The 12,080-nt window shown below is 44.1% G+C and overlaps 1 protein-coding gene and 1 pseudogene across 16 annotated transcripts in view; one reads left to right on the top strand and one right to left on the bottom strand.

Moving 5' to 3' along the window:
* The window catches only part of TANGO6 (transport and golgi organization 6 homolog), a 257,175-nt gene that overhangs the window by 232,107 nt on the left and 12,988 nt on the right, over window positions 1–12,080 (bottom strand). For 14 of the 15 annotated variants that reach the window (XR_013530108.1, XR_013530109.1, XR_013530110.1 and 11 more), the window contains exons 2-3: window positions 6,674–7,314; window positions 3,983–4,099 (exon numbers count right to left, since the gene is read on the bottom strand). Coding sequence is in view for 7 of the 15 variants with exons in the window: in XM_078357570.1 (XP_078213696.1) it covers window positions 3,983–4,099; window positions 6,674–7,314 (758 nt within the window). In the remaining 8 variants the exon portion in view is untranslated. The remainder of the gene's footprint in view (window positions 1–3,982; window positions 4,100–6,673; window positions 7,315–12,080) is intronic. The other variant, XM_078357577.1, reaches the window with a different exon arrangement.
* LOC103789478 (cytochrome c oxidase subunit 6B1 pseudogene) lies at window positions 2,195–2,657 on the top strand (annotated as a pseudogene). The gene has a single exon (XR_013530114.1). The product of XR_013530114.1 is annotated as a cytochrome c oxidase subunit 6B1 pseudogene (transcript).

The raw sequence follows: 12,080 nt of genomic DNA, 5'->3' as shown, positions 1-12,080 counted from the left end.
TACTGACAATTAACAGTGTGCTATACAGCCTTCAAAAGAGCAGCACTGTTTCCTTTAAAAAAAAGTTTACAAAACTTTCTTCCAAATTATTTTTAAGAGGCCGAGGCGGGTGGATCACGAGGTCGAGAGATCGAGACCAACCTGGTCAACATGGTGAAACCCCGTCTCTACTAAAAATACAAAAAATTAGCTGGGCACAGTGGCACGTGCCTATAATCCCAGCTACTCAGGAGGCTGAGGCAGGAGAATTGCCTGAACCCAGGAGGCAGAGGTTGCGGTGAGCCGAGATCGTGCCATTGCACTCCAGCCTGGGTAACAAGAGCGAAACTCCGTCTCAAAAAAAAAAAAAAAAAAAAAAAAAAAAAAAGAAAGTAAAAAAACAGTGAAAAATCAATGAAATTTCAAACTCAGAAACAGACATTTGCATCAGTGATTAAAAAGTAGATCTTGGGAATACTAAGTTAATGCAACCAATCTCTGACCGTAGCCCTGACAATTAAATCCAGCTTCCAAGGAAGATCCTTATGAACGTTATTTGCCACTAAGAGGGTGGTTCACAACAGGGTGGGAGCACTCTAGCCCTTGCCTCTGTGGCCTTAGTAAATCTGATCCCTGTGACACAGTTCAAAGAAAGAGTTGGATTTCTTTTTTATTTCTTTTCTGCCCCAGTATGATCTGCAAGGAAGAGTTGGATTTCTTCAGGGTTTCTTTCTTGGAGTTCTGTGGAGCCACTGTGAATAAACAGACTTGGTGTCCCTTATTGCTGAGGGTGGAATAAACTCACTTATTGGCTGGTTTTGGCATGTACCTCTCAGCTCATTCCTCTTCTGTCTTTTGAGAGTGACTGCACATTTGGTTCTGCTTTTTCTTGCTAGGTATTTTTCAGAGGCCTATCCCCTGCAGAAGGTGCTGCAGTTTTGTTTCTTTGTTTTGTTTTTGAGATGGAATTTCCCTCCTGTTGCCCAGGCTGGAGTGCAGTGGCATGATCTCCGCTCACCCCAACCTCTGCCTCCTGGGTTCGGTTCAAATGATTCTCCTGCCTCAGCCTCCCAAGTAGCTGGGATACAGGCATATGCCACAACGCTCAGCTAATTTTGTATTTTTAGTAGAGACGGGATTTCTCCTTGTTGGTCAGGCTGGTCACGAATTCCCGACTTCAGGTGATCCTCCCTCCTCAGCCTCCCAAAGTGCTGGGATTACAGGCGTGAGCCACCATATCTGGCCTCAGTTTTAATATTCTAGCCCTTATTTTGGGCTAGAACATTAATCATGTTGCTGTCAACCATTGCACTTAAGTATGTACGCATCAAAATTAGTAACAGAAATATTTCATCCCAACTCTCTTGTCCTCTCTTTTACTGAATTACTACCATTTACTGAGGGGATTATGATGTGCCAGGCACAGCATAAGTAACTCCCATATAATCTCAAAAGGGACTTCAAGAAAGGCACTGTGATTATTCCAATCTTATGGGTAAGAAACCTGAGGAATGGCAAGGTTTACAAATTCAAATATCTGCACATTGGGGTTGAATCCCGGAGAGGCCTGATGGAAGTAAGATTCTAAGGATGAGACAAAAATTACTCAATTAGGAGATATCTTTGCAGCCAGCTTCAGCTGGTCATGCTCCTGATCTATAGCTAATTCCCTTGACTCCTCACTCTTTTCCTTTTCTAAGACAAGGTCTCACTCTGTTGCCCAAGCTGAAGTGCAGTGGCCCAATCACAGCTCACTGCAACCTCAACTTTCTGGGCCTGAGGAATCCTCCCACCTCAGCTTCCAGAGTAGCTGGGGCTACAGGTGCACGTGGCTAGTTTTTTATTTTTTATCTTTTGTAGAGATGGGGGTCTTGCTATGTTGCCCAGGTTGGCCTCAAACTCCTGACCTCAAGTGATCCTCCTGCCTCAGCCTCCCAAAGTACTGGGCTTACCTGTGTGAGCCATGGTGCCTGACTGGCTCCTCACCTTTACACACCTAGACTCATAACAAAAATGTAGGTACTAAAAGTAAACAAACAATTCCAGCTATAGCATCAAATTAAATCATTTCAGATAAACATTATTTTTAAGAAAACAAAGAAACTATCTTATCCCTAGCTGAATATATACTACTATATGTTTTCAAACAAAGTAACTAAGAATAGCACCAGTAAGATCTCTGGTTTTAACTTCTTGACTTTAAATACATAATCCAGGCAGAGGGTCACATTGAGCTGCAAGGTGCATCGGGGGTGCCTTTAGGATTCAGCACCATGGCAGAAGAGATGAAGGCCAAACTCAAGAACTACAAGACTGCCCCTTTTGACAGCCGCTTTCCCAACCAGAACCAGACCAGGAACTGCTGGCAGAACTACCTGGACTTCCACCGCTGTGAGAAGGCCCTGAGTGCTAAAGGAGATGATGTGTCTGTGTGCCAGTGGTACCGGCGTGTATACAAGTCCCTCTGCCCCATATCCTGGGTCACAGACTGGGACGAGCAGCGGGCTGATGGCACTTTTCCCGGAAGATCTGAACTGGCTGCACCACCCTCTCCTGCGTCCTCTGTCCTTCTCCCACGGTGGTAAAGGGAGACCTAGTACCCAGTGATCCCCGCCCCGGGATCCTAAATCATGACTTAACTGCTAATAAAAACTCGTTGGGAAAAAAAAAAAAAAAAATACATAATCCATTCAAAGAATTGAAGTGTCCAGATACTTCTGCTAAAAGAACATTTTGTCAAACAGCCAAATTTTATTTATTTTTTTATTTTTTTGAGATGGAGTTTCGCTCTTGTTACCCGGGCTGGAGTGCAATGGCGCGATCTCAGCTCACCGCAACCTCCGCCTCCTGGGTTCAGGCAATTCTCCTGCCTCAGCCTCCCGAGTAGCTGGGATTACAGGCATGTGCCACCATGCCCAGCTAATTTTTTGTATTTTTAGTAGAGACGGGGTTTCACCATGTTGACCAGGATGGCCTCGATCTCTTGACCTCGTGATCCACCCACCTCGGCCTCCCAAAGTGCTGGGATTACAGGCGTGAGCCACCACGCCCAGCCAAATTTTAGTTAAAAAAAAAAAAAAAAAGATCCAGTTTCAGAATGAGTAAAATATATCTCACATAAAACTGCCATCAGTCTTAAAAAAAGTGATCATAATATTCTTGGGAAAAGTGTCCATCATTCCATTAGGGAAAAGGTCTTTTTGCTGGGCACGGTGGCTCATGCATGTAATCCCTGCATTTTGGGAGGCAGAGGCGGGCGGATCATGAGGTCAGGAGTTTGAGATCAGTCTGGCCAACATAGTAAAACCCCGTCTCTACTAAAAATACAAAAAATTAGCTAGGTGTGGTGGTGTGCACATGTAATCTCAGCTACTCGGGAGGCTGAAGCAGGAGAATCACGTGAACCTGGGAAACGGAGGTTGCAGTGAGCCGAGATTGCACCATTGCACTCCAGCCAGGCAACAGTGCAAGATTCCATCTCTTAAAAAAAAAAAAAGAGAAGCCAGGCACAGTGGCTCATGCCTACAATCCCAGCACTTTGGGAGGCCAAGGGGGGGCTGATCATGAGGTCAGGAGTTCAAGACCAGCCTGATCAACATGGTGAAACCCCATCTCTACTTAAAAAAAAAATACAAAAATTAGCTGGGCCTGGCGGCGCGCACCTGTAATCCCAGCTACTCAGGAGGCTGAGGCAGAAGAATAGCGTGAACCCAGGAGGTGAAGGTTACTGTGAGCCGAGAGCGAGCCACTGCACTCCAGTCTGGAAGACAGAGCGAGAATCCATCTCAAAAAAGAAAGAAAGAAAGAAAAAGGTCTTTTAAATTATCCTAAGGGTCAGTGTCATTTAGTTTTATAAGTATTGTTTTATGATCTAAAAGATGAAATAAGGCTCAACTAGATCATTAAATAGGGAGCTAAAGTTATCTAATTTTCCAGAAGAAGGTAGCATACCACATACATTATTATTAATGAGTCACCCCCGAGAGTGCCCAGGCCTGAGTACCTGGGGTGGTCCTCCTTGGAGGGTAAGTAGTTCCCTGACTGCTAAGGGCTGATAGACTTGATCCAACATGTCTCTCAAGGCCCCCCTGGATAGGGTTCTCTCCTCTTCAGTTAGAACCTAAAAGAAAAAAGCACTTGGCTTTAGTGGAATTCAAACCAGGCAGACAATACAAAGTAATGTTTTACAACACTGTACAGGGATACCTGTGAGAGGAGAGGAAGGAAGGCTTCTATCCTCTCTCAATTCCTTCCACATGGGGGAAGATGTTCTAAAACATTCCTGGCCCTCTCTCCATCTCGCTCTACTGGGCAAGTTATGAGACTGATCTGATTGCTGAGGGTGGCGTAAACTCACTTATTGGCTGGTTTTGGCATGCATCTCTCAGCTCGTTCCTCTTCTGTCTTTTGAGAGTGACTGCACATTTTTGTTCTGCTCTTTTGTGCTGGATATTTTTCAGAGGGCTATCCCCTACAGAAGGCACTGCAGTTTTCCAGTGCTCCTTAAAATGGGTGAGTAGTGAGAGTGTCTAATTCTGGAGAGCACTTTCAGAAAGATCTGTCTCCTGCCAGGTACGGTGGCTCATACCTGTAATCCCAGAACTTTGGGAGGCTTAGGTGGATGGATCACCTGAGGTCCAAAGTTTAAGACCGGCCTGGCCAACACGGCAAAAACCCATCTATACTAAAAATAGAAAAATTAGCTGGGTGTGGTGGTATGCACCTATAATTCCAGCTACTCAGGAGGCTTAGGCATGAGAATTGCTTGAACATGGGAGGCAGAGGTTACAGTGAGCCAAGATTGTACCACTACACTCTAGCCTGGGTGACAGAGCAAGACTTCAACTCATAAATAAATAAGCTGGGTGTGGTGGTGCATGCCTATAATCCCAGTTACTCAGGAGGCTGAGGCAGGAGTATCTTTGGAACGCAGGAGGCAGAGGTTGCAGTGAGTTGAGATTGTGCCACTATACTCCAGCCTGGGCAACACAGCAAAGCTCCACCTCAAAAAATAATAATAACAAATAAAAAAAAAGAAAAATTTGTCTCCATCTATAAGCTGTATCCTCCAACCTTGCCTTTATGATTACTGATCAGCGTCAGTCAGGGTCCTGACCATCACCGATTCACACACTGAGGTATAGGTGCAACTCAGAACACAGATATGATGGGACTTTGTCCAGCCTCATAAGGTACACCCAGTGTTGTTTCCCCTCTGTCAACTCCTTCTCCTGCCTTCCTACTTGGTTCTCTCCGTGTGTCTCTTTTCATTTATCTCTCCTTCCTGAGATCCTAAGAACAACTTAGCCTTGGTAACAGTAATAAGACCGGTCAACCAGGTCCCACTACCTCAGGGAAATGCAGGCAGGAGGTGCTGATAGAAGTGTCAATCAATCATGCATAACCCTGCCGGAAAGAGGGGGCACTCTGCTCGCGCCAACATTTGGATGATAGCGGCTTTTAGGCAAATGTTTATGAATGTAGGCAGGAGAGAGAAGAGAAAAGGAACAAGGACAAGGGTGACACAGGCAGGTGACAGAGAAACAAGAACATTGTGAAACCTGGCCGTGGAGGCTGGGGAATCACTGCACGTGGGAGCCGCACTGACCCTTGAGACATACAAGAACACTGTGAAACCTGGTTGTGGAGGCTGGGGAATCACTGTACATGGGAGCCTCACTGACCCTTGAGACATTTACATCTCAATAGCTTCTGCTGGCTAGTCCCTATGCTGATGCCAGTGGTCCTCTCATGGAGGAGTAGTGGTTCCTGCTATGTCATGCCAGTAAGTCTTACCTTCCCAATCAGTGTGTGAGTTATTTGAAGAAAAGGACCATGTCTTATGCTTCTATGATCTCCACAGCAACTTCTGTAGTCTGGATGCTCAACTGCTCACTTGACTAAGTGACAGCAAAAAATGGGCATATACCCCTAACACCTAATAATGGACACAGACAGACTTATGTAGATACCAGGTGCTCTACATATATTATCTCATTTAATCCTCCCACACATTTAATGAGGGAGCCATGATACTTATATTAGTAGTAATTATATGAGCACTACTAGAGATTGGGCCAGATATTTGACACACATTATCCTTAATCCTTATGACCACCTTCCAAGGCAGGTATTATGATACATATATTTTTTTTTAGACAGAGTTCCACTCTTCTTGCCCAGGCTGGAGTGCAATGGCACAATCTTGGCTCACTGCAACTTCTGCCTCCCGGGCTCAAGCAATTCAGCCTCCTCAGTAGCTGGGATGCGCCACCATGCCCAGCTAATTTTGTATTTTTAGTAGAGATGGGGTTTTCCCATGTTGGTCAGGCTGGTTTCAAACTCCCGATCTCAAGTGATCCACTCGCCCCAGCCTCCCAAAATGCTGGGATTATAGGTGTGAGCTACCGTGCCTGGCCTGGTACACACTTTATAGAAGAAACAGATACTCAAAGAAACAGCCTGCAATAGCTGTTTCCAAAAATGGCAAGAGACAGGTGAAATGAAATCTACAGGTGTGCAAGGGACAAGCACCCAATAAATGAAACCTCCACCCACCCCCAAAAGATTCATTTATCCATTGGACATGCTTTGGCATAACCAGTTCTGAAGAAATAAGAATTGTCTTTTATAACAGCTATCCATGAAAATATATACATAATTCACACGCACACAATCTCTTTCTCAATTTTACCTCTTCTGCAGATGTTTGAAGTTTGCTTTTGGTTGGGCAGAATCCCAGTTGGCACAGACCTGCTGCAATATCCACAAAATGGTGGCAGAATATCAAGCTCCCCAGTGATGTGTGCTGAGCAACATTCAGAAGGACCCTGCAGCTGGTGTACAGTCTCCGAGTTGCATCAGGGGCAGCATCGAGACATACCACGTCTTGAACGACAGCACCAAACTCAGTTCTGTATCTCAAAGGGACTCCAACACCAGGCTTGAGATAGGGGCAGATGCCCAAGGTCACTACAAACTGCAAAACGAACTGGACAGTCTTCTGCTGTGAGATACTAAGTGCATCGGGGCTCAGGGCAGGAGCAACTTCCGGAGTCCTGGGGTTGGGTTTACCTGGATTGAAATTAGCTGCAAGGCGGATCATGGTTTCCTTTAAGCACAAAAGCAACAACAAGGTTTGAGAGGTAAAGCTCCAAGTGACATCTACAGAGTTTTGTGGCCATTCTGCCTTATCAGCAATTTCATCTCTTAGAAGTTTCAGTTTCTTCCACTGAGGATCCTTCAGAAACTTGTCTTCAAAAGCAGACAGGTTAGATTTTAAAGTAGCCAACAAGACATCATGTTTTGTGACCTGCAGTGAACTTGAGCCTGATCCTTTTGAAGAAAAAAAAAAAGAAGAAGAAAGGAGAGATTATACACATAGAAATCAAACTGTATTTCTCCCTGTGGAATGCCCTACTCTAGTTCCTCTTCAGTGGCCTGGCTCCACCATCACTGGCCCTGTAAAGCCTCCCTCAGGGGTACCAGTCCCAGCTTATGAAGAATTTAAGACCACATTTTCTGTTTTCCCACAGCACTTTGCATGAATTGGAGTAGTGTCCTAACATTTTATACTTCATCTAGTTTGTTTCTATTCCCCACATGTTTGGAGGGCAGAGACCAGGTCTTAATCATCTCACTGGGCTTAAATTGTAGCCAGAAAAGAAATTTAGAAGCTGTTTTACCATAAAACATTCATTTGGTCCAGCTGTTCTAGATGTCGGTGATAAAGCACTGAACAGAGGGCTGGACACAGTGGCTCACACCTATAATCCCAGCACTTTGGGAGGCTGAGGTGGGCAGATCACGAGGTCAGGAGTTCAAGACCAGCCTCAACAACATGGTGAAACAGTGTCTCTACTAAAAATACAACAAAATTAGCTGGGCATGGTGGCGCACACCTGTAATCCCAGCTACTCGGGAGGTTGAGGCAGGAGAATTGCTTGAACCCAGGAGGCGGAGGTCGCAGTGAGGTGAGATCACACCATTGCACTCCAGCCTGTGCAACAGAGCAAGACTCCGTCTTGAGGGAAAAGAAAAAAAGCACTGAATAGAACAAAGGCTCTGGCCAGGCGTGGTAGCTCATGCCGGTAATCCCAGCACTTTGGAAGGTCAAGGTGGGATGGTTGTTTGAGCCCAGGAGTTCAAAAACAGCCTGGGCAACATAGTGAGACCCTGTATCTAAAAAAATTAAAAGAATCAGTTGGGTATGGTGGTAGGTGCCTGTGGTCCCAGCTACTCAGGAGGCCGGTGAGAGGATTGCTTGAGCCCAGGAAGTCAAGGCTGCAGTAAGCTGAGACTGTGCCACTGCATTCCAGCCTGGGAGACAGAGCAAGACTCAGTTTTGAAAACTAAAAACAATACCAACAAAAAAGCAGAACAAGGGCTCTTTCCTTGTGGAACTTATGTTCCAGTGAGGAATATCACAAAATATGGTAACAGGGCTCAAACAGATTAGTTTAACCACATCATCTCCCCCCAGAATATGTATTTTCAACAGATATCTGTTTCCTATGGAGTATGTTCTCTGACCACATGGCATTAAGATAGAAAGTATTAACAAAACATCCAAAAAGCCTCAAATGTTTGGAAATTAAATAATGTACTTCTAAATAATCTATGGTCAAAAAAGAAATTATAAGATTTCAAACTGAATGCTAATGAAAAACATCAAAATTTGTTTGATATAAGTCAAGCAATGCTTAGAGAGAAATTTATAGCTAGAAAACTTATATCAGAAAAGTAAAAAGGACCAGGCACCATGGCTAACACCTGCAGTCCCAGTACTTTGGGAGGCCAAGGCAGGAGGATCGCTTGAGCCCAGGAGTTTGAGATCAGCCTGGACAATGCAGGGAGACCAAGTCTCTAAAAACATTAAAAAAAAAAAAAGTTAGCCAGGTGTGGTAGTGCACACCTGTGATCAGGGGCTGAGGTAGAAGGACTGCTTGAGCCTAGAACACAGAAGCTGCAGTTAGGCTGGGCACGGTGGCTCACGCTTATAATCCCAGCACTTTGGGAGGCCAAGGCGGGTGGATCACGAGGTCAAGAGATCAAGACCATCCTGGTCAACAAGGTGAAACCCCGTCTCTACTAAAATACAAAAATTAGCTGGACATGGTGGTGTGTGCCTGTAGTCCCAGCTACTTGGGAGGCTGAGGCAGGAAAATTGCTTGAACCCAGAAGGTGGAGGTTGCGGTGAGCTGAGATCGTGCCATTGCACTCCATTCTGCGTAACAACAGCGAAACTCCGTCTCAAAAAAAAAAAAGAAGCTGCAGTTAAAGAAAAGAGAGGATTGAAGCATAACAGAGAAATTAATAAACATTATGCCAAAAATCAAACAATATACATGAAATGAAAATATTCCTTGAAAAATACAAGTTATCAAAACTGTCACAAGACAGAATAGAAAATCTAAATAGCTCTCTATATGTATTAGATAAATTTGTTATCTGAAAATCTCTTGAAAGGCATGGTGGCTCACGCCTGTAATCCCAGCACTTTGGGAGGCTGAGGTGGGCAGATCACTTGAAGTCAGGAGTTTGAGACCAGCCTGGCCAACAGAGTGAAACGGAATCTCTACTAAAGAACAAAAACTAGTCAGGCATGGTGCCAGGTGCCTGTAATCCAAGCTACTAGGGAGGCTGAGGCAGGAGAATTGCTTGAACCTGGGAAGCAGAGGTTGCAGCGGGCCGAGCTCGCACCACCCACTCAATTTATTTTTGAGAGGTTAGCAGAACCCTGATCCCAAAACCTGACCCTAATAAAATCACAAGAGAAAATTACTGATCAATATCCTTCATTAATCTAAACTTAAAAATCTAAACTTAAAAAACAGTACACATAGCAAACAAGCATACGAAACGATGCCAAATATCGTATGTCATTAGAGAAATGGGTAACAGAGTGAGACTCGGTCTCAAAAAAAAAAAAAGTCAGCTGGGCGCGGTGGCTCAAGCCTGTAATCCCAGCACTTCGGGAGGTTGAGGCGGGTGGATCACGAGGTTAAGAGATCGAGACCATCCTGGTCAACATGGTGAGACCCCGTCTCTACTAAAAATACAAAAAATTAGCTGCACATGGTGGCGCGTGCCTATAATCCCAGCTACTCAGGAGGCTGAGGCAGGAGAATTGCCTGAACCCAGGAGGTGGAGGTTGCAGTGAGCTGAGATCGCGCCATTGCACTCCAGCCTGGGTAACAAGAGCGAAACTCCGTCTCAAAAAAAAAAAAAATCTTCCAAGAGATAAAATTTTAGGCCTAGAAGGTTTCACTGGTGAATCATTTAAGGAAGAAATAACATCAATATTACACCACTTTTTCAGAAAATAAAGGAGACAGACTATTTCTCACTTTATTTTTGAGAGGTTAGCAGAACCCTGATCCCAAAACCTGACCCTAATAAAATCACAAGAGAAAATTACTGATCAATATCCTTCATTAATCTAAACTTAAAAATCTAAACTTAAAAAACAGTACACATAGCAAACAAGCATACGAAACGATGCCAAATATCATATGTCATTAGAGAAATGCAAATGAAAACAGCCAGATATCACTATATGTACCTATTAGAATGGCCACAATCCAGGACATTGATAACATTAACTGCTGGCAAGGATGTGGAGCAACAGGAACTCTCATTCATTGCTGGTGGGAATGCAAAATAGTACAGCCACTTTGGAAGATGGTTTGGCAGTTTCTTACTAAACTAAAGCTAAACATATGATCCAGCAATGGTGCTCCTGGGTATTTATCCAAGTGAGTTGAAATCTTATGTCCACACAAAAAAAACTGCATATGTATGTTTATAGTACCTATGGCAAAAAACTAGAAGCAACCAAGATAATCTTCAAAAGGTAAAAGGATTTCTTTAGGAAGAAAAAAAAAAACAATAAACTGTGCTACATTCAGATAATGGAATATTAATCAGTGATAAAAAGAAATAAGCTATCAAGCCACAAAAGACATGGAGGAACGTTAAATGCATACTGCTAAGTGAAAGAAGCCAGTCTGAAAGAGTTATATTCTGTGTAATTCCAACTACATGATATTCTGGTGGAGGTAAAACCATAGAGACAGTAAAAAGATCAGGAGTGAACGAGAGATCAGGTATGAGGGAGGAACACGGGGTTTTGAGGAAGGTGAATCTAAAAACCTCCCTATAGTCCTGTATGAAACTATAATGGTGGATACGACATTATGCATTTGTCAAAACTCATAAAATTATATAAAACAGAGTAAACCCTAATATAAACTATGAACTTCAGTTAATAACAATGTATCAATATTGGTTTATCAGTTGTAACAAATATACCACACTAATGCAAGATGTTAACAATAGGGGAAACTAGGTTTGGGGTAGGGAAGAGAGTATATAGGAACTCTCTGTGCTTTCTGCCCAAATTTTCTATAAACCAAAAGCTGCTCTAAAAAATTGAATCACCAGGAATGGTGGCTCACACCTATAATCCTAGCACTTTGGGAGGCTGAGGCAGGTGAATCGCCTGAGGTCAGGTGTTCGAGACTAGCCTGGCCAACAGAGTGAAACCCCGTCTCTACTGAAAATACAAAAAATTAGCTGGGTATGGTGACACAGACCAGTAATACCAGTTACTAGGGAGGCTGAGGCAGGAGAATGACTTGAACCTGGGAGGCGGAGGTTGCAGTGAGCTGAGATTGCACCATTGCACTCCAGCCTGGGAAACGAGCGAAACTCCATCTCAAAATGGGTGAAATGAAAATCTTTGTCACTGAAATACGGCAAAAGCAGCAAAAAAAGACATACAAGAGCAAGAGCCAGGCATGGTGGCTCGTGCCTGTAATCCCAGCACTTCGGCAGGCCAAGGGAGGTGAACCACCTGAGGTTAGGAGTTTGAGACCAGCCTGGCCAACATGATGAAACCCCATCTCTACTAAAAATACAAAAATTAGGCCGGCATGATGGCATGCGCCTGTAATCCCAGCTACTCAGGAGGCTGAGGCAGGAGAATTGCTTGAACCTGGGAGGCAGAGGTTGCAGTGAGCTGAGATTGTGCCACTGCACTTCAGCCTGGGTGACAGAGCAAGACTCCATCTCAAAAAACAAAAATAAAAATAAAAAAA

Source organism: Callithrix jacchus, chromosome 20 (genome assembly GCF_049354715.1).
Source record: "Callithrix jacchus isolate 240 chromosome 20, calJac240_pri, whole genome shotgun sequence".
In the NCBI taxonomy this organism is placed as follows: Eukaryota; Metazoa; Chordata; class Mammalia; order Primates; family Cebidae; genus Callithrix; species Callithrix jacchus.
The sequence above is the reverse complement of the archived record's forward strand: the minus strand, read 5'-3'. Positions and strand labels throughout refer to the sequence as shown.